The following is a 21,748-nucleotide window of genomic DNA, read 5'->3' on the forward strand; positions in this document are numbered from 1 at the left end:
TCTTTGATTTCCAAGTTAAAATAATGATTTGGGATAAAAGATGATTTATTAAAGTCTTGACTTCATAAACTTAAAGTGTTATGAAGTTTTGGATATTAAAGTAGTAAAAAGTCTTACCTTAAGATTTATTTTTATGACTATAAAATTAACACTTACTAATCCTTAAGGTTTTTCCTAAAAATTTAGGAGGTGTTGAGATGTTCATAAAAAATTGTTGTATTTATTTTAGTTGACTTACTTTAAAGTGATAAGAATAACTAAAAGATGTTTAGTGTAAAATATTAAATTAAGAGTCATTCTTTTTCATGACTATGAAAATAACACTTACTAACCCTTGAGGTTTTTTCCTAAAAAATTAGGAGGTGTTAAGATGTTCATGAAAATTTGTTTTAGTAGTATACTTGAAATAATGAGATTTACCTAAAAGTCTTGACTTTATAAACTTAAAGTGTTAGTGAAGTCTTAGATGATAAAATGATTTAAAATGTTGAATCTTAGTTAAGTGAACTTACTTTAAAATGGTAAGATTTACTTAAAAAATATTGATTTAAAAGTATTGATATTATTTAAATTGACTTACTTTAAAAATGATAAGTCTAGCTTAATGATTTTATTTTAAAAGGTTAGTTTTAGTAAAAAATAATAATATTTATGAACTATCGGAAAAATGTAATGAAGTGGGAATACATGTCCAGAAATGTTATGTCTAAGGAAAGACTTGTATTTAAGGGTGTCTTTACGACTCACCTCTCTTTCCTGGGAACTAGCCTGGTGTATATCCATGGATTACGACAAAATTCCGGTATAAGTTTTATTGAGAATCTTACTTTAAAAAGTGTTATTTAATTGTAAGACTTTTAATGACAAATGATGATTCACGGATATTCAACCTTGAATCGGATGGACGAAAGCAATTAAGCTCTTGCAGGAATATTTGAACAAGTCTTATTCGGACCTCATGTCCAACCAAACCATTCATCCCCAAAATAACATTTTCAATATTGGTACAAGTCAAAATGCTCTCCGACGTTTGAAAGGTAAGTACATAAAAAATAAAAGAAAAAATTGTATAATATGATATTTTTAACTTTTAGACATAATGTAATGACATTTTCACTCCAACATATAAAAACAAATTTATTACTTATCTTTCCAATACTAATAATCTTGGGAGATTATTATTATTTTCTTCATAATCTGTGGTTCACCTTGATTCTAAATGTTTTGATGTATTTGGATATGGATGGACTTTAATATTGGGACCACTCATTTATTTACATTGCAACACATTTTCTTCATACTCAACCCGTTTTCAAACTAAGGGTTATAATGTTATGTGCTACAATTTTAGTGATTTGACAAATGTATAGTGATGTTATTTTGAAGTAATATCATCTCAATAAAGATAATATATGTTTTCTCCTCATGATCTTAAAGTAGGAGATGAGAGTGATTAAGATCAAGAATTCTGAATGGTATCTCATTCCATATTTTGGATTAATTATATATGTTATGTTTTTAATTTTTTTATTCATATGACCAATTATTATTGGTCCAGGATGAATAGTGATACATTGTTGGAGATATATAATTTAAGCTAAAGCATCTAGATTCAATTTGTTGAATTTTTGGGGTAGTGCCCATTAGACTAACATTGTTGAAGGTAACAAATGCTAGTCATACGGAGTAACATTACTCAATTCATGGTCAGGTCCAATCTAGCGGGTAAATTTTTTGAAGTTAATATAAAAAGAACTTTTTAATGTGTTATACGACACATTTAAAAGAATAAATTAAAAACATATTTTTTCGGGCAAATGATGTAGTTATCAACCTTAAATATGACATACTTAGTGTGTGTTTGGTTTGGTCATTTTTTGTTTTATTTTCAATAAAATCAAAAAATGAGGGTGAAAACATATTTGTGTTATTGTTTTCATTTCATATTTCTGAAAACATGAACTTCATTTTCAGAAATTTTGAAAATAAAAAAAATATCATTTTCAATAATGAGACAATGACATTTTATTAAAAAATTTAAGACTTTTGTCACTCCGTTTGTTACATATATTTTGATGTTTTAACTTTTTCATGTTAGTCCGAATGTTTTGATGTTTTGAAAACTCAATACACATTTATATTTTATTTTCCAACTTTATCCTTATTTATTACTCATATTTTAACCACATGTTTCTTAGTTTTTTAATTCAATTTTCAATGTCCATTAAATATGGCTATTTTAGTCAAATTATATCCATTTTTTATATCATTTAATAATTTTTAAAGTATGTGATAATCTTAAACATCAAAATATGTGGAATGAGGATGTATATTTTTAATTATTTTCTCCACTAATCATCAAAATACAAAATCAATTAATGAATGGCTTCCTTGTCTAGACCACATTCCATCAAAATATGTGGAAGGAGCATCATGCAATTGTTGTAAGTGCTCTCTAAAAAATTTACTGGTCATTTTCAAAATCATTCACTATAAACTTAACAAATCATGACCAATTTTCAAAATAGCAAATCAACAATAATTGCCATAATTTGTTAAGTTTATAGTGAATGATTTTGAAAATAAAAATGATAATAACAAACATATTTTTTAGAAATGAAAACATGAAAATGAAAACTATTTTTTGAAAATAAAAATAAGAAATAGAAATAGAATACATTTCTTAAAAACAAACACACCCTTAGTTTTCTCATAAAAAATATGTTTTTAATAAATTTATTACCATATACTTTGTGCACACACGTCAGAAAAGTCGTACTATAACAAAATAAGTTACTCTTTTTTTGGCACACCAAAAAAAGTCTTACTAACTTAGATTCTGCCAGAGTGTTTTACAAAAAGAAGATTATGATCAGATAAATAATAAAGGAGTTAACGTTTTTATACATGTGATGAAGGGATGAGTGTACAAATCTAAATCATAATATATGATAAATAATTAAATATTTTTCAGTTAATTAATGATATTATTATATTTAATCAAAAGTGATCGTATATCATAAATACTATAAATTTTCCTATAAGATTCTCTTACAAAAAAGGAAAGTGACATATATCATTTTTTTAATATTAATAAATAAAGTATCATTTTGTAACTATTTTTATTATGGTGTAATTAAGGGAATTTATAAATGCTTATGTAAAAGATTATATCGTTTTTATTTAACAATGAATACATTAAAATTGTATCTACTTTTTTATATATTAGACATTGTAAGGTGCAAGCTACAACATATATAAACCTCATGAATAAAATTGAAACGCAAGGTCTGTATCAAAAAATGAAGACCAAAAATAAAACGCAAGGTTATGGTATTGGTTGTCATGTTTGAACAAGAGGAGAAAATCCAAAAACTTGAATGCATTACACCTGATAGTCAACAATTGGGAAAATGAAGAATAAAATAGGCATAAACAAGAGGAGAAATTATTATGTTATAAAAACAATTGATTAATTCTAAAGTTGTGGACATTGAACTTGTACAGATTGACTCTCTTAAGTCGATTTAGGTCATAAAAAACAATTGAATAATTCCTTATCCAATCAAGAGTTCAAGACTTAGATAAAACATTAGTTTTATACTTAAATTGATTTAGTCAACCTAGTTTTGTTGCATTAGGAATTAGATGAGTTACTTCGTCAAATGTCTGATTCCTAGTTTTGTTGATTAGTTAATGTTAGTATGTTAACATATGTCACGTGTAAGACTTGAACTCTTAACCTTATTTATTTTATTTCTTAAACTCTTTACTATAACCATCAAACTAGTTTATAATTTTTTTTTAAATTTATTATAAATAAGATTCGAACTTACACCCTCATTCATTTTATTCCTTAATTTTTTTATCCTAATCATTACCAACATATGACTTCCATGTCTGGTTCCTAGTTGACTTGCCTAGTTTAAGAATATCTTACTTAAGATATTAATTGTATTCCATGTTTTATTTAAAATAATTATAAAGCCCCCCAATAAAATGATAAACCTTTCAACAAATAAGTGAAGAAGATAATGAAAGCTTCCAGTATATTAGATTCTTTCATATATTTTTAAATTTTTTTATATAGTATTACAGGAATATGTGGAAGAAATAATGAAATATAAAAATATTATATATTTAATAACTTAAATAGTAGTATTTATAAGATGAAATAATAATAACAATAAAGAGGATTTATATTATTTTGAAAAGATATACCATAGGTATGCAATGCGTCGGCAATAACAAAATAACAAAATTATGACTTAGTCTAACAACAAAGTTGTGACCCTACCAAATTGAGTTAGGCTTAGTTATGAGCTTATATATAGTACCATGTTAGCTTCCCATATTTCAACAACAAAGGATATCTCTTTTTTTTGTGAGCAGAAGAAAGAGTATCTCAGATTCTGAAGTTAAGGATTAACCAAAAAGAAAGGAGAGAGGAGGATCTTGTCAGGGTTTATTTTGGTTTCAAAAATGGCCTCTATGCTTTCTGCATCTATTTCTGGAGTTTCTTACATTACAAAAGGTTTGTCTACCACCTTTCCAAAATATATTTGTTATAGAGCATAAACAGAGAGAATAAGTTTCGAGGTAACAATAAACTTATTTATTTTATGATAAAATGTCATGAGTTCAAAAAGAGTTTACTTGTTTATGAGATATCTACTTTATTGAAACACAGACAAAGATCTGTTGTCACAAACTCTGTCCCAGACTAATCCTATTATGCTACATCACGTCAGTTAAAACAAATTAAATATTCATAACTTTATCAATTTTGCTTCATTGTGGGACGTGGTTGGGGACATAGTTGAGGATATCAGATCCCAAACACACCAGGTGAGAGCTTTTCTAAAAGTGCTTGTTGAGTGAAAATGATATCATTAACTTTCAGATTTAATAATACCAATATTTTAGTTAACAAGTTATTAAAATTTGAATCATTGATGCTTGGACTGTTTTTTGATCTGAACTTCCTCTTTCACACTTCCCCTTCTTTCTTTAGGAAGTATATCTCCCATAAGTATCATTTCATCTTCTTGAGTTTTGAACCGCTTACATCCCATAATATACAGAGAAATACAATTTATGGGACAACATATGTATTCATTCTAAAATATTAATTATGGCAATTACATTTGATAAGTTAAAATGACTCATAAACTAATATATTTTTTTACAAGATATGTACTCCATTTTCCCATTACTTTCCAACTGGGATGTACTATCTTCTTGCATGAGTGACCAACCAAATAATAAGATATTTTTAAAGGTATATAAAAATAAAGTTTTTTATGTTGTTAGCATATCATCCATCATTGATTTATATTATTTTTGTTGTAGAGTTAACGATGATTAATGAAGCAACGGTTGACGATTTAGATGATTTGCTGTCAATGTAAAAAATATTTATATTATCAGTATATGCATATTAAATCCAAAATATATATCTCTTAATCTTATTAGTATATTTTTCAAGCATTTAACAATTTATTTTAAAATAAAAAACATGTCTTTATTGTCTTGCGCAGATTGACATCACTATGAAATTAGAGAGAACAACCTTTTAACAATGAAACCTTTTCCGATTGAAGTTTTGAGCTTGTTCATGAAAAATATTACAAATTCTCCCATTAAATTCTTATATTTTACATATGTTTTTACTATGAATGGCAACGGAGCGGGTCGGGTCGGGTTTGCACATATCCAAACCCGAACCCAAACTCAACGGGTTGAAAATAAAAATATCATCCCCGAAAGGGTTTCGGGTAACCCGAACAAAAAAAACCCGAAACTTATAATGTATTAAGAAAAAATATGATATTATTTTCGTGTAATTTTTCTCTAAGATTTCTATTTTTTCTTGTATTATTTTATTTCTTTTATGTTTGAAGATCCAAGTATGTAAAGTAAAATTAGAAATTAAAAAAAAATAATAAGTAAATGATAGAAATTTCAATTTTAAATTGAATTACTACTTTGGGCGGGTTCAGGTTAGGATCTTTGATATAACAAACCTGAACCCGAAATTTGAACCCGGATAAAACCCGAACCCGAACTCAAACCCAATCACGTCGAGATTTTTCTGTTAAATTCAGGTTCGATTCAGGTGGGTACCCATGGGTTCGGTTTCTATTGCTATCCTAGTTTTTACTCACTGGTTAAGATTTTTTGGTTTTAGGTTCTGTAAAAAATAAATTTTGATCAAAATAATTTTAAATTTATTTATTTTGATATTAATCTTTGTTGTTAATCGATTCCTGATTCCTGTTAAGTGCTAATGTGGCAATTTACCTCAATTCTTCTTTGTTTTGAATTTGGTCATGTGATTCTCTAAAATATATTTGAGTTTTGAAATAGTTTATATCACTTTAACACGACTTACAAGCATAATTATTAAATTTAGTTAGGATTGACTAGTGTGATAATAAGACACCTAACTTGTTTGAGCGATTCTTCTAATTAATTATGCACCAAAATTAGTACGAACAAGTTTGACTCAACTCAAATAATTTGAGCATAAAATTATTGACTCGACCAATTGGATCAATTTAACTCAGTAATTTTAATCAATTTTAAAATAAAGCCAAAATAATATGGGGTTGAGAAGAAAAAATCTTCTTTTTAGGTTATTTGTATTTAATTACTATTGTTATTATATTTGTTAGTTAATGTTAAAATTATTATCTAATTAAGTTTAAAATTTATTTGTGCGTTTTTATTGTGATTAAAGTCTAATTGTTTGATGATATTTTTAACTTATTTATTAATTAGTTGTAGTAAAACCTTCCTTTTTATTTGTTTAATCATATACTTTAAATAAAAAATATATTAAATAATGTTATATTAATTTATTAAATGTCTTGATACAAACCAAATCAATTAACTTAACGAATGACTTATTGACACAATAATAACCTGTCAGAATTTTATTATCATACTTTACAACTGACTAAAAAATGGATTTACATAGGCTTTGACCAAAACTTATATTTTTAGCACTAAAGCAATAAAAGTCCAATGGATAAGAATATTATGTAGAAACTCGACCTGATAAAAATATATAAGTCAATTCCAGCTAAGCATATGCTTGGGATGCTTTTAATTTTTATATCATATATAGTATATCTGAAATTCTGGTTTATAATGCTAAAGTTTTCATAATATTTACTTAATAACAGAAGAGCCATATGTAGGTAGAAGTTCCCGCAGGAGTGAACTATTCACCCAGAATTATTGTGCAAGTATTTCTGGTATATTCCTCTTCTCTGCTACAATTTTTTTCTTAATTTGATATGACTAGAATCAAATATTCATATTTAATCTTTATCTACTTTTTATAATTAAGAAGAAAAAAATGAGAAATATGAGCTACAATAGAGAATCTAATAAATAAATTTATAGTTGAAAAATAATGCATAATTAAGTCTAATTATTCTCTAAAATATTAAGAAATTTTGTTACAAAATATAGAGACTAAAACAGAAGAATATAACTATAGAGATGCATTTTGAATTTAAATATAATATATCGTTATTTAATGTGTCAAATCTCTACCAAGAAAAATGTCTACATCTTTGTCAAAAAGTACTTAATAAGAATATATAATACATATATATATATATAATACATATATATATATATAATACATACATATATATATATATATATAATACATACTTTTAGTAACGAAATAAAACTCAAAACAAGCTTAAACATGTTTTTAAAAATGTCCATCCTTTTGTTATTATTGAAAAATCCAATTTACCAGTTTGTGCCTATAGGTTTCAAAATCTTCTTAACGGCTAACAACAAATAAATGCAGCCAAAAAAGAAAAATGGCTCATGATGGACATGGAGAACTTATATGATAGAGGGAAAATTTTCATTTAACATAGAGAGACAGAGAAATTTATTATAATTGATCCATGAAAAACGTTGAAAGTGGTGCTAAATTAAAAAAACGGTACATCATTCATAGCTTTTGTTCCAAAAAGTTGTGTGAAATAACACTATCTTCCCAAACATGCAAAATAAATAAATGATTTATATTTTGAAGTTCAACTTTACTAACATTATTCTACTTTTTGAAATGTAGCTTCTTATGTACCAACTTTATTGCACAAAACTGGGAAAACCCAAAAGGAATTTTTTTCCATAATATCTTCGAGGCACAATTTGGATCATCATTACAAAGTTATTGATGAAGGATCTACATGTCAAAAAAGAGAGACTAAATATGTTGTGAAAGCAATATCATCAGGACAATCATTTGAATATGAATATGAAGCTAAAGATCCAAAAAGCATTTGGGTCACAATAAAAAATGCATTTGATGCTTTCTACAGGTTTACTAGGCCATATGCAGCAATTGAAGCTGTAAGTTAAAGCTTTTCTTTGAATACTTTATTTAATTAATGCTCCACTTATAGTTCAATTTATATGTATTAACTTTTATGTTTAGATAAACTTTTTTAAAAGGTTTACTTTTTTGGTGTAGGCAATGGCAGTAGCATCTCTCTCTTTCCTTGCAGTGGAGAAATTATCAGATTTATCTCCATTATTTTTTATTGCCTTGTTCAAGGTCAGGTTTCAAAAATGTGTTTTGCATATTGCTCAATATTGTATATCATATGGTATTGTTCAGTTTAATTTTGATGTATCGTTAAAAAAAAAATTCATGATATCATGAGTGTAATATTTATATACTCTTACTATAAAGTTTTATAAACAGTCACTACATGATCCACCCCGTTTATTCGTATATATATTTAAGAAGGTCAATGCTGATTAAATATGAATAATGAGTAATGTAATAAAAATGTAAAAAATTCTTATATGTTAAGTGAATATATTTTCTCTCTCTTATTTAATATACTAATGACCATTATTAATGAGTTTATACAAATGAGTAACTATAATAAACATTTTGGTTCACGTGGTAAATTTATTCCCATTAGATATTATATCCGCCCAAAGTATATGTTCCCTTAAATGTACATACATTTCCTATTTTATAGTATACTTTTCCCTTTAAAACAATTATTATCATTTTATGTAACGTTATTAATATTTTGAATTTTCTATTATTTCAGCTTTTGGTTGCTTCCTTCTTTATGAATATTTTCCATTGCGGCTTCAATCAATTGTGCGATATCGAAATAGACAAGGTATGAGTCTTATCCACAAAAATATACAAACCCACATTTAATACATGTTTTTATTCATTAATTTAAATTTTTGTGTTTTGCACTTCTCTTCATTAACAGAAAGATGATAGTACCAGAACTGTTTTTTTTTTCAATTGAATAAATGAATATGATATTTTTGGTATAATTAAGAGTATCTCCTACTATACAGGTAATGAATTAATTCATTTTGAGTTGTGTAGTTACACTTCCTAATAAATATCACTCCAAATAATTGAGTATTTAACCTTTTAACTTATTTATGAATATAGTAGAATCTTACATCAATATCATATCGTCCTTCTTGTGATGAAGATGATATTTGAATACAAGCAATTTATGCCCTACTTTCATTAAATGATCATTTGGAGTAGTTTAATTGATTTTGGCCACAAGAATATAGTTTAACACATAAATTTATCTAGCATCATCATCAACTATATTATAGTTTGTGACTTGTCTAGGAATAAGACCATTTACACCTTATACAATTTGCAAATGTCTTGTCTTAATATTAACATATGCTAAATGTTTAACTGCAGATAAACAAGCCATATCTTCCATTGGCATCAGGGGAATGGTCCTACACAAAAAGTGTCATTATTGTTGCTTCATCTCTACTTCTGGTACCATTTATAGATTTATCTTTTTAGGAAATTTTGATACACATAATGTTTTAATTTGCTCTTGATATTTCTGCCATCGTTGATATAAATTTTGTTTCCATTAGTTTTATGGAACCAATAATTAGTAATTTACTTAGTGTTAATTTTGACCTATAAATACTTTTTTATTGTTTGTTTTATTCTCTTAATATCAACAACAATATGAAAATTTAAAACTATGATTTTATTTTCTTTTACAGTGTTTCGGACTTGCGTGGATTGAAGGTTCGTGGCCATTGTTTTGGGGTTTTCTCATTGGTGCTATACTTACAGCTGTTTATTCACTCAATGTAAGTTCACTTATAAAAGGAATATATATGTATAGTAAGTGTAAAATTTTACACATAATTAGTATATTACTCATCATTTATTTGCACTATTTTTTTTAAATAGCCAATAATAATTAAACATAAATGATGAAAAATATAACAATGATGTATAAAACTGATATAACATATATATATTTATATATATATATATATATATATTTATATGACATTAGACTTCCCTCTTTATTGAAAATCATATTATTTCATCAACAAATTTAAAAAATGGCATTCATTTTAGACAAATATATATAATGACAATGTATGAGTTTTATTATTAACATTGTATTATCTGTCATTTATACTTAATCATATTTGACTATTAAAAAAGTAATTCATTCGAATGGTAAATGATGTAGCAACTGTGTATAAATCTTTACACTCATAGTACAAAAATATTACACTCTTCATTTTATATACATGTATGATCCATCTTTATCTCTTACTCATTTTATAATCTTTTATGTATACATATATTTCAAAAATACATCTCAGGAATGCCTTGTGTGATGATCTTATGTGGTAGAACAAACATATATAATATGTGGGTATAAAAAAACTAGCTAATTTTTTTTCAGTTTCTCATGTTTGAGTATTTTATTTGATGAAGACTACATTGTTAATTATTTTATTACTTAATTTTCAGTTGCCATTATTGAGATGGAAGAATTCTGCATTGCTTGCGGCAACAAATATTTTTGCTAATGCGGGAGTAGTAAGGCCACTTGGATATTATCTTCACATGCAGGTTTTGTCATATTTAACTCTATTCTTTAAAAATGTATTGTCACTCTAATTTATGCTTTAAGGGTCTGTTTAAGAGTTAAATTTTGGAGGAGGAAAAAGGAAAATGGAAGGCTCGAGAGCTAAGAAATATATTCATATGATAGTTTTGAAGCCTTCGAGTTCCCTTCATTCCCCTTCAAAACATAACTCGTAAACAGACCATTTCATATCCTACAATTCTATCTTCCAATGAAGCTTGGTTTTTTCTACTTACTAACACATCAAAATGTCCAGACCTGCGTATTCAAGAGGCCAGCTACCTTTCCCAGACCACTGATCTTTTGTACTGCAATCTTGAGTCTTTACTTTCTGGTTGTAGCATTGTCCAAGGTGAACCTCTAATTTATAAAAATAAGCATTTGTATTTTCATATCAAATTTATGTTCCTAATTCCTAATGCAAGTTCCTTTGATTTCATGTAGGATATACCTGATACCGAAGGAGACGAAAAATTTGGTGTTCAGTCTTTATCAGTTCGTTTGGGTCAAAAGAAGGTATTTTCCTTTCACTCAACATCTAAGTACTCGTACCATTGTTTTAAATTGTATTTCACAATCACGATATTGCACTATGGCACCATTGTACAATAATTTTCTCACAATTGCGATAAACATAATACAACTCAAACGCAACGGCAATTTAGAATGTTGTATTGGATTCTCATGTACATATGATCGTACCTGATTAATGTTTGCCAGGTATTTTGGATTTGTATTTCACTTCTTCAAATGGGTTATGGAGCCACCATATTGGCAGGAGCAACATCTCCATTCCTTTGGAGCAAATTATCTACGGTAAAGTGCTATAATGATGCTTGCATCAGTAAATGTTCAAATTACAACTTCTATCATTATGCAGATTGATATCAAGTGAATTCAGATTTCTTTGGTAATTTCTGAAATTTTGAAACTTATTTTTCACATTCAATGTTGTTAGGGTCTTGGACATGGTATTCTTGCTTTAGCCCTATGGTATCGTGCCAAATCTGTGGATTTAAAGAGCAAGGATTCCTTTCAATATTTCTATGTATTTATCTGGAAGGTATTTACCAACTTTATATACTTTTTAAGTTTTTATCATTTGAAAGTTGATTATTACGGTTAAATATACATTTTGCTTACTAATGAACTTTACACAATATAATGATAATTCAAAAGAAATAGTTTACTGAGTAATTTACTTTCTATTGTGATGGTTAATTCTTTTAAGTTGTATACCATATTATTTGATGCGACTATAATATTACGGTTGTAGCAATTATACCTCATCACAATTATAATGTGATACCAGATGATATTGATACGACTATATTTAGGTTGTAAGGCAATGTAATGGACCATATTTAAGCTTATAAAGTTTAAAAATGTTTTTTATTTACAGAAAAATTCACATCTCAATGACTATAATATACATTACATTAGTTACAATAACTGCATTTGTGGGGACCACTACTATCACAATATCAATTTAAGACATAGTTGGTTTCCCTATTAGGACTGAATGTTCAAGCCAATTAATCTCCTTCACTAAAACTTTGGAGTTATTATCTAAAAGTAAATTATTATGTTAGCAAGTTATTACACTAGGTGTTTACAAGAAAAAGTTGATTTAGTACTGGACATACTTTGATATGAATGATTGGTAGTTTATCTTCTTACTGTTAACATTTTTTGTTGCAGCTTCTTTCGATAGAGTACTTCCTTATACCTTTGTTTCGATGAGGAATTGTGGATGCAATTGAATTGCCTACTTAAGAAGTGGAGTTGCCTCTGTCACATACTAGCCTTATGTCTAGACTCTTCATTTAAATTCATATCTATCAAATAAAGATAGTGTAAATTGAGTATTGCTTATTGGTACAAAAAATACTGTTAAAGTGCAAGATTAGTTTCATGAAACCTTCCCAAACAATGGGGTTGTTTATAGGATTTGGTATATTAGTGCTTTGAACCTTATGGTTAATGGGTGCAGTTAAATAATATTTTTTATACCCTCTTTCCTAGTGTCATGGTGGTTAATGTGTTAGTGCCACAAAAATTTGGGTATGAATTCTAATCCATTGTACAATGAATATATTTAGTTTAAATAAAATGATTTTTTAATTAGTATTAATCATTGAATAAATGAAAGGATTATACAATTGAATCAATGGGCATTATTCATCAATTTTACACTTTTCTCTCTTTCAATTTCTCCCCCCAATTACCCTCTATTTCTCTCTTCTCTTGTGCACTTTACTATAGTTTTTTTTCCTAGTTGCACTACCCTCTTTTCTTGCATTAGATTCTTCAAGCTCTTCAACATAAGCACTGAACAGTAAACAAGGTGCTTCAATATATAAATACATGAATTGAAACATTTTCAAACTCTAAAAGGAATAAAGAGTTAAATCTTAAAAATTCGTTTAGCATGGAGCCACATCCGTTTTCATAAAGTTAGTATCAGTAAATATATCACTCGTTTTTTATTGGATAAAAATTAAAATACAAATTAAACATATATTAATTTTATATTTTCTGAAAAATAAAAATAAAATAATACATGAAGTAATATATATTTTAGGATAATATGTGATCCTTATCTCCAATTTTTTAGAAGCACTGATCACCATTTTAGAAATCAATATAATTTGTAAAATTTTGCAGCTAGGTTACCTTCATTATCGAGCCCATCTCATCACAAATGGCAGCACTTGTAGAAACTTTACCTACAAATGTCAAGTTTACAATTTTAGATTGACCTTAACATAGATAAATTAAAATATTATAATAGTAATTTGTAATACACTAAAATTAAGAACTTGAATTTCTACCATGATTCTCATCACTCCATAATCAACTTCTTGCACACATGGATTCTAAAATGGTCCAATAAATTCTACTATGAAACAAGGACAAATGGTGAATAATTATAAGCTAAGGTGTGAGACTTATTTAGGAACAACAACTAAGTTGCATGAATGAGAATATTCTAATATTACTACGTGATAATCGAAAAAGAGATTTCGGTTTTATTTACCACATTAGACACTACTATTAAATAACATAAATAGTTTTATATATAATCACCTAAAATCATTAGATTAATTAAAATACACCTATATATATATATATATAAAAGAATAAAGTGTATACATAATTAATATATTAGAAAAATATAACATACTTAAATCAACTAATCAATGGCTATATAAAAAGATAGTAATTAACAAATTTTAATTTTATAACAAGAAGTAAACATACAAGTCATATAAACATGACAATCAATGAAAAAAGATTGGACACGATAAAAAATTATATTTATAACGTAATAATTAGTTTATATGTCTTACATTACCCTTTCAATATTTCATTTAAAATTAATAATTATTAACATTTAAATAATGAATAATAGAAGGATAACATAGGTTTTTTTATAGATATTATTACATCTTAATAATAAATAAAGAGGGTAATATATATATTGTACAACTCTTATTATATACCAAAAAATATATGTATTATTAATACAAAAATTTACATATAGTAAATACATCCTACACTATTTATTGATATTAATTTTTTTCTAAATATTCAATGGTATTTGAAAGTAAATAATGGATGATAGACAGACATTTGCTCAATACATATCTTTTTTATAAATAAAAAATGATTTAATATATATACACTAATAGTATTAATGTTTTTATACTATCAATAAATCATCACCATTCATATGTTAGCTATCTTTGTGATTTTCAAACAAAGATATTAAAAATCAATAAAAAAATAAGCATAAAACAATTGGGATCAAAACGACCAACATATAACACTAAGAGCGCCGTTTTATTAAAACCCTACTTCTATCTGTCAAATCACTCTCATTCGCTTCTCTAGCTCATATTCTTCCGCCGACGACTCACTTTCTCTACGATGGCAACTCCACCAGACCCGTCGGCTACCTCCACCGCCACCGCCACCGCCACCACCGGAGAAACCCTTAGCAAAAAGTGACTCTTGAATAACTTTTCTCCATTAACTAAATTGAGTTCGTAATCGCCATTCAATTGAATTTTTTTATTAAATGTATTTTTTTACAGTGCATTGAAGCGGGAACTCAAGAACAAGCAAAGAGAAGAGGAAAGGAAGCGCAAGGAGGAGGAGAAGGCCAAAAAGGTAATTTTCAATTTTCATTACCATGTTCCAGAACCCTACAGGATGATGATCCATGATATAACGTTTTATTTAACTAGGTTTTTTTTAAAATTTCACTAAGAAGCTGTCAAAATATAGCTCTCAAAAGTTGAATTTTAGCGTTTTTCAATTTTTTTTGTAAAGGCCAAACCAAGCAAATGTACAATGGTAAAAGTGTTTTTGTATTTATTTATTAAATAACAACCTTATTTTTGGACCATGGTTTTAAACTTGGGTCCGCAATCATTATAAACACAGATATGTCAAGGTTTTGGAACTCTCCAAAACCGTATCGCAACCGCAATTTTGTCCGCATCAACTTCAAATGCCGGCAACTGTCCAAAATGCCAATGTTTTTGAAGTTTCCGAAAACCCAAGTGAAACTGTTATTTAAAACCTTGTTTTGGACCTTGCTTATTTAGAGCTGGATTTCCATTTCTGATTATCGTTTTTCCTAGGCTGCTGAAGTGCAACAAGCTAAAGATACCAAAAAAACTGCGTCTGCTGCGGATGAGGAAGATATGGACCCAACAGTATAGCTCCAACTCTTGTCACTGCAATGTTTTTCAAGTCTCCATGTCAGAATTTGAACATTTGATGAACATTTTCTTTTGTCGTTGCTATGTTTTTCAATGCAGCAATACCATGAGAATAGGCTTAAGAGTCTTGCAGCTCAGAAAGCAGAAGGGAATAACCCATATCCACACAAGTTCTTTGTCTCTCTGTCTATTGAGGAATACATCAAGAAATATGAAGGGTTAAGTAATGGGGAGCACCTTGAGGATGTTTCTGTCTCCTTGTCTGGTAGTCAGCAGTTTTTCTTAATTGATGGTTGTTTTTTTGTGTTGCAATATATCTTAATTTTCTAGTTATCTGTCTGCATTTTAGGCCGAATCATGCACAAACGTGCTTCTGGTGCAAAGCTTGTCTTTTATGACTTGCACGGTGGTGGTTTCAAGGTCCAGGTGATGGCTGATGCAAGGTACCTTATATTCAACTTTGTAAAGAAAGGACACTCATGTGGAGATGATGGCTTTACAATAGTATCAAATTTCTTATAGATCAATTATTAGAGTTTCTTTTCTATGAGTTATCTGGTGGAATATAATTTCAAATTGTGTTATATTGATTGTGACAGTGCATGTTACTTTTTAGTTGCTCGATTTTGTTGAACCATGATAATTAGCCTATTGGCCAGTACTGATTTTTTCAATAGATAATGAAATTAGAGTACTAGACTGAAATAATATACCATAGAAGTCTTGATCACTCAATTATTTTCACCTCTTTAGATTAATCTGCATTATTCGTTGTATTTTATAGTCTTATTCACAGGCTCTAGTCTCTAATGTAAAAAGTTGACAGAATGAAGGAAAGTCTTTTAATCTGATGCAATCAATATTACTTACTGTGCTTGCCACATCATTGCTTATGTGCTGCTGTTCTTTAATGTAATCAAGTTGACAGAACGTGGCCCTTTTGCATAGTGTCTGTTTTTTTCTCACTATTTTGAGGGTTTCTTATCCTCTAATTGTAATTTTCCCTGTAATAGTATTTCTTTTTTATTTATTTATAAAAAAATACTTTAAATATGGCAAATGGAACCAAGGTTGCGTTGTACTGTCATGTTCTGTGGTATTCCTTGTATGGTTTTTCAGTCGATGAATATGTTAGTAGTTTTTTTGACCCTTTCTAATCGTCTTTTCCTCTATTTGTAACTTTCCTTCTAATAATATTTCTTATTTGTTTATTTATAAAAAATACTTTAAATATGGCAAATGGAACCGAGGTTACATTGTACTGTCATGTTCTGTGGTACTCCTTGTTACAATAGATATAAATGTATGGTTTTTCAGTTGATGAATATGTTATTAGTTTTTATGACCCTTTCTAATTGTCTTTTCTTATCGTAAATCCAATATTTTCTAGAGTTTATCATGTTTGATTTTAATACAGCTAAATATAACTGCTTTCTCTTTAATGCAGTAAATCAGACTTGGATGAAGCTGAGTTTTCTAAATTCCATTCTAATGTGAAGCGCGGTGATATCGTTGGTATCACTGGATTTCCAGGTTTGGGATGCTACAAACGTTTAATTTTCTCTAATCTTTTTTCTTGAATTTTCCCACCCCGGCTTGTGGGATTAAGGCTAGGTTGTTGTTGTTATTTTTTTCTTGAATTTGTCTTTCTTCCACTGTTCCACATACCATCTGCCCTTAACACTCTAATTCTATGCCTTTGAAAATATATTCTAGCAATAAGGGGAGTAAGTAATTTTGGTGTGTTTATGAATTATGTCTTTGTAAATATTTGTGAATGACTTTGAAATTTGTATCTAATTGCTAAAACTTGGAAGACATATGTATTGTGCTTATATTGAATACAAAAGGGCTAAAACCTGCATATATATATTATATTATCTTGATGCTTCATAGTTTAGATGCATTCTATATTTTTATTTTCTGAAATGTACATTGCTTACTTTAAAAACAACAGTTTTTTCATTTTTCTCTTTAATTGTCCAGGAAAAAGTAAGAAGGGAGAGCTCAGTATTTTTCCAAAGACTTTTGTATTGCTGTCTCATTGTCTGCATATGATGCCAAGACAAAAATCTGCTGCTGCTGCTGATAATGCAAATTTGTTGGTCAGCACATATGTTTTTATGCTGTTTTAAGAGCTTATCCAATGACATCATTACTTATTTAATGATCTGATAATATGCAGAAACAGCCGTGGGTTCCAGGAAGTACCAGGAATCCTGAAACATACATTTTGAAGGATCAGGTATTATTTGCATGAAATGCACATAGAGTGATGCCTTCATTTTTATCAAATTATTTAAAAAAATGTTTGTGCTATGTATTCATGTTTTAGGAACTATTTATAAGAGGTTGTTAGTTAGGTTGATGAAATTGTGTAATTCAGCAAGTGCTGGAATGTGTATAACCTTCGTGAAAATTAAGTTGCAAATTTGAATCATATCATTCAACAAATTACTAATCGATAACCCCATGACTTAATAGATTTTTCAATCCTTTGGCATGGTTCTGTTTGATTGTGCAAGAACAAAATAAATTGCAAAGTTAAATCTTGCATCTCTATTTTACCTTCTATTGCAGTGAAGTCAAAATGGATGTTTTCTTCACTATGTTCACTTGGTATAATATAAAATTCTTGGATTACTCTACTTATAGAAGCTGAACAGAGTTTTCTTTTACGTTTTCTCTTGTGTTCTTCATCTTTCTATCAAATAATTGTATTCATGTACTGATAAGTAATGTTTTTAATAATCTTTTTTAGGAAACAAGATACCGGTTACGCCATTTGGATTTGATGCTTAATCCAGAGGTTCGAGAAATATTCAAGACTAGGTCTAAAGTCATTTCTTACATTAGGAGATTTCTTGATGATCTTGATTTCTTGGAGGTAGGTTCTTTATCTGTGTATTCTGATGCATGTTGCCTATGGTTTCTTTCCCTCCATTCATCTGTTTTTTTGCCACTTTCAGGTTGAAACACCTATGATGAACATGATTGCTGGTGGAGCAGCAGCTCGCCCATTTGTAACTCATCATAATGATCTTAACATGAGGTTATTCATGCGAATTGCCCCTGAACTCTATCTCAAGGAGCTTGTTGTTGGTGGGATAGATCGCGTTTATGAAATTGGCAAACAATTTAGAAACGAGGGAATAGATTTGACTCACAATCCTGAGTTCACTACCTGTGAGTTCTATATGGCTTATAAGGATTACAATGATTTGATGGAGATAACAGAGCAAATGTTGAGTGGTAAGAATTTACGAGATCTTTTGATTGTCATATTGATTCTCTTTCTTCTTTTCTTCATATCAACTGCTTATTATTGTTATCTGGATACCACTAAATAGGCATGGTTCAGGAACTTACTAAAGGCAGCTACAAAATCAAGTATCATGCAGATGGGATTGATAAGGATCCTATTGAAATTGACTTCACTCCACCTTTCAGGTGCGTAGTATAAAACTTGTCACTGATGTGGGTTATGATTCTATTTTTTAATGATTGATTTGTATTATTATTATTGTAGGAGGATTGACATGATTGATGAACTGGAGAAGATAGCAGGCCTCAGTATTCCGAAAGACTTGTCGAGTGAAGAAGCTAATCAATATTTGAAGGATGCGTGCTTGAAGTATGAGATCAAATGCCCTCCTCCTGAAACAACTACACGTTTGTTGGATAAAGTAATCTTTTATTTTATTCCCTTTTTAGAGTATAGTCTCCTGTATTTATAATTAATTTATGCTTTCATGTAAAAAAACATATTTCACTCTCTTTATCCTTGAAGGATTGGATCAATTTTTTTAATGGAACTGTTTCAGTAGGATTTTCTATGTATATTAATGGTGGAGTTTAAGCTCTGAATGAATTGAGATCTTAACAGATAAGACCATGATAAGAGTTGAGACATTAATTGGACAGTGATTGGGAAACGATATAGATAGGAAAGGGAAGGAGGGAAAAACTAATGACACTAGAGACTTTTTAAAATAAAAGTTAGCTACCAGTAATATAACTGATTTTTCCTTGAAGAGCTCTGGCGATTCTAAATAAGGAAATTGTGTAATATTATTTTCTTTGAGAATAATGTGGCTTCAGGACTGCTTTTGTTTTTCAATGTTTTTCACTTGTACTTGCTCTTTTTTTACTTTATATTAGTTGTCAGTTCAGTTTGTAAGTCGGGCAATTCTGATTGCTACATTTTGTTGATACGAACAGTTCTAATTCTTACATTTTTTCATATAATTCTATTCTTTATATTGCAGCTTGTGGGACACTTTTTGGAGGAAACCTGTGTAAATCCTACATTCATCATAAACCATCCTGAGATAATGAGTCCTTTGGCAAAATGGCATAGATCAAAACCAGGCCTGACAGAGCGTTTTGAATTGTTTGTTAACAAACATGAAGTAAGATCTTGAGTTTTAGGTGATTATTATTTAAAAACTATTCAATATATTCATGCCTGTGTTCTGATTACTGTTTCTGGTACCATTCAGCTTTGCAATGCTTATACTGAATTGAATGACCCTGTAGTACAACGACAAAGATTTGCTGATCAACTCAAGGTATTGGGATATTATGCAAACTGTAATAGACTAAATGTGTTTTGCTCACATTGTTGTATTATGTTTTCTGTACAATAATAGTAGTAAATCAGTAAACATCTTTTTTGTTTTGCATGTCAGGATCGACAATCAGGTGATGATGAGGCAATGGCATTAGATGAAACATTTTGCACGGCTCTGGAGTATGGTTTGCCACCAACTGGTGGTTGGGGTTTGGGCATTGATCGATTGACCATGTTGCTGACTGATTCTCAGAATATTAAGGTTCTTATTTTCCCCCTCTCTGCATGCTCACCTTCGTTTCACAATTTCTTACAATCTTTTGTCCTTTTTGGTGACAGGAGGTTCTTCTCTTCCCTGCCATGAAACCTCAAGATTGAACATGGTGTTGTCATTTGATCCCATTGATAGCATCCTTCATAGGTATATCATTTTTTTAGTCATAAATCATGTGCACTTACTGGTTATCTGTTTCATGAAGTATAGGTGAGGTATTGCATAAAATTTACTGTGTAAGCCAGTGCATACCTGTCCTTTTTGATAAATAGATGAGCCTAGAAAAAGTTATGTTTTTTATTATCCGATTCACACATCTGGGAAGAGCTTGCGAGTCGGTCTATTAAAGTTTACTTGTATTAGCGCTTCTTCTTGTCATTAATGTTTGTGATAGTTCGATTTTTCTTTAGGACAAGGTCCTCTTAAGTCTAAAGTGAGTTTTTTTAAGGTGAGAAAGTGAGGGTATATCTACACTTGATTTGGTGTAGTCTATAGAAATCTCAACCCACTAAATGATACAATGACCAACCATAGATACATCCTCACTTAGTCACTTTAGAGAGATGCTCACATTTGAGAACTTTATTCCTTTTTCAGACATGTTGCTCATGTTAGTTTTTGTTATAATCCTTTTGTTTGAGGTTTCTTTAAGGGATTGGTTTTCTTATTTCCTCTTCATTTCAGGAACAGGAAAAAATCTAGCGGGATCTCAGTTTTGATTTTGTTTATTTGACATGTACTGCTCAAGCAGCATCTACACTCTTTATTTTAAGGGCAGATGAAAGAGTTTTTATACTCTGTATTTTATTTTATTCTTTTGATGATCCGGTTGAGTTTTATGTCATATACCACCTTATTTATTATATATCTAGAGATGATAGTTATATCATTTTCTGATGTTCAAATATTACGTTAACCTTTTTGGGTTTGATTTATTTCAAATCTGATCGATGTTGTCTAACATTTCACAATGTTTCACATTAACCGAACTAAAAATGTTTGGTATACAAAAAAGAAACTAGCAAATCATGCATTTAATATCACATTTAAGCTGCTTGTTCATTCGACCAATTTAAACAATTTCTGGAACTTGATTTCTCTAAATGACTGCAATTTTTTATTGAGTAAATTTAAATGTATTTCGTTAACATTTAATATCTTGTTCGATTTGTTTGACAAGTTCAAATCATGAGTGAAAAATAAATTAAAATCTAAA

The 21,748-nt window shown here is 28.9% G+C and overlaps 2 protein-coding genes across 5 annotated transcripts; both read left to right on the plus strand.

Moving 5' to 3' along the window:
* LOC109345051 (naringenin 8-dimethylallyltransferase 2, chloroplastic-like) lies at nucleotides 4,372-12,982 on the plus strand. 4 transcript variants are annotated; one of them, XM_019583810.1, is made up of 13 exons: nucleotides 4,372-4,534; nucleotides 7,191-7,262; nucleotides 8,108-8,388; nucleotides 8,510-8,593; nucleotides 9,105-9,179; nucleotides 9,740-9,823; nucleotides 10,063-10,152; nucleotides 10,835-10,936; nucleotides 11,209-11,304; nucleotides 11,397-11,468; nucleotides 11,673-11,768; nucleotides 11,911-12,015; nucleotides 12,654-12,982. In XM_019583810.1, exons 1-13 carry the CDS (start codon nucleotides 4,483-4,485, stop codon nucleotides 12,693-12,695), a joined length of 1,251 nt encoding a protein of 416 aa, XP_019439355.1. In that variant the 5' UTR covers nucleotides 4,372-4,482; the 3' UTR covers nucleotides 12,696-12,982. The 4 variants fall into 4 exon arrangements, with proteins under 4 accessions (XP_019439355.1, XP_019439356.1, XP_019439357.1 ...); XM_019583811.1 differs by having other exon boundaries at nucleotides 7,194-7,262; XM_019583812.1 differs by having other exon boundaries at nucleotides 7,206-7,262.
* Nucleotides 14,794-21,448, plus strand: LOC109345052 (lysine--tRNA ligase-like). Its single transcript, XM_019583814.1, has 17 exons — nucleotides 14,794-14,962; nucleotides 15,053-15,128; nucleotides 15,605-15,679; nucleotides 15,785-15,950; nucleotides 16,035-16,128; nucleotides 17,133-17,218; nucleotides 17,672-17,790; nucleotides 17,871-17,930; nucleotides 18,447-18,572; nucleotides 18,655-18,937; nucleotides 19,036-19,135; nucleotides 19,215-19,371; nucleotides 19,954-20,097; nucleotides 20,188-20,256; nucleotides 20,377-20,520; nucleotides 20,598-20,679; nucleotides 21,217-21,448. The coding sequence occupies exons 1-16, from the start codon at nucleotides 14,886-14,888 to the stop codon at nucleotides 20,634-20,636; spliced, it is 1,815 nt and encodes a 604-aa protein (XP_019439359.1). The 5' UTR covers nucleotides 14,794-14,885; the 3' UTR covers nucleotides 20,637-20,679; nucleotides 21,217-21,448.

The sequence above is a fragment of the Lupinus angustifolius genome, chromosome LG04 (genome assembly GCF_001865875.1).
Source record: "Lupinus angustifolius cultivar Tanjil chromosome LG04, LupAngTanjil_v1.0, whole genome shotgun sequence".
NCBI lineage: Eukaryota > Viridiplantae > Streptophyta > Magnoliopsida > Fabales > Fabaceae > Lupinus > Lupinus angustifolius.

Coding starts and splice junctions, on each gene's coding strand:
- LOC109345051 (XM_019583810.1), top strand. CDS start 4,483: ATGGCCTCTATGCTTTCTGCATCTATTTCTGGAGTTTCTTACATTACA. Junction 7,263..8,107: donor TTATTGTGCAAGTATTTCTG/GTATATTCCTCT, acceptor TTTGAAATGTAG/CTTCTTATGTACCAACTTTA. Junction 8,594..9,104: donor TTTTTATTGCCTTGTTCAAG/GTCAGGTTTCAA, acceptor CTATTATTTCAG/CTTTTGGTTGCTTCCTTCTT.
- LOC109345052 (XM_019583814.1), top strand. CDS start 14,886: ATGGCAACTCCACCAGACCCGTCGGCTACCTCCACCGCCACCGCCACC. Junction 14,963..15,052: donor GGAGAAACCCTTAGCAAAAA/GTGACTCTTGAA, acceptor ATTTTTTTACAG/TGCATTGAAGCGGGAACTCA. Junction 20,521..20,597: donor CTGATTCTCAGAATATTAAG/GTTCTTATTTTC, acceptor TTTTGGTGACAG/GAGGTTCTTCTCTTCCCTGC.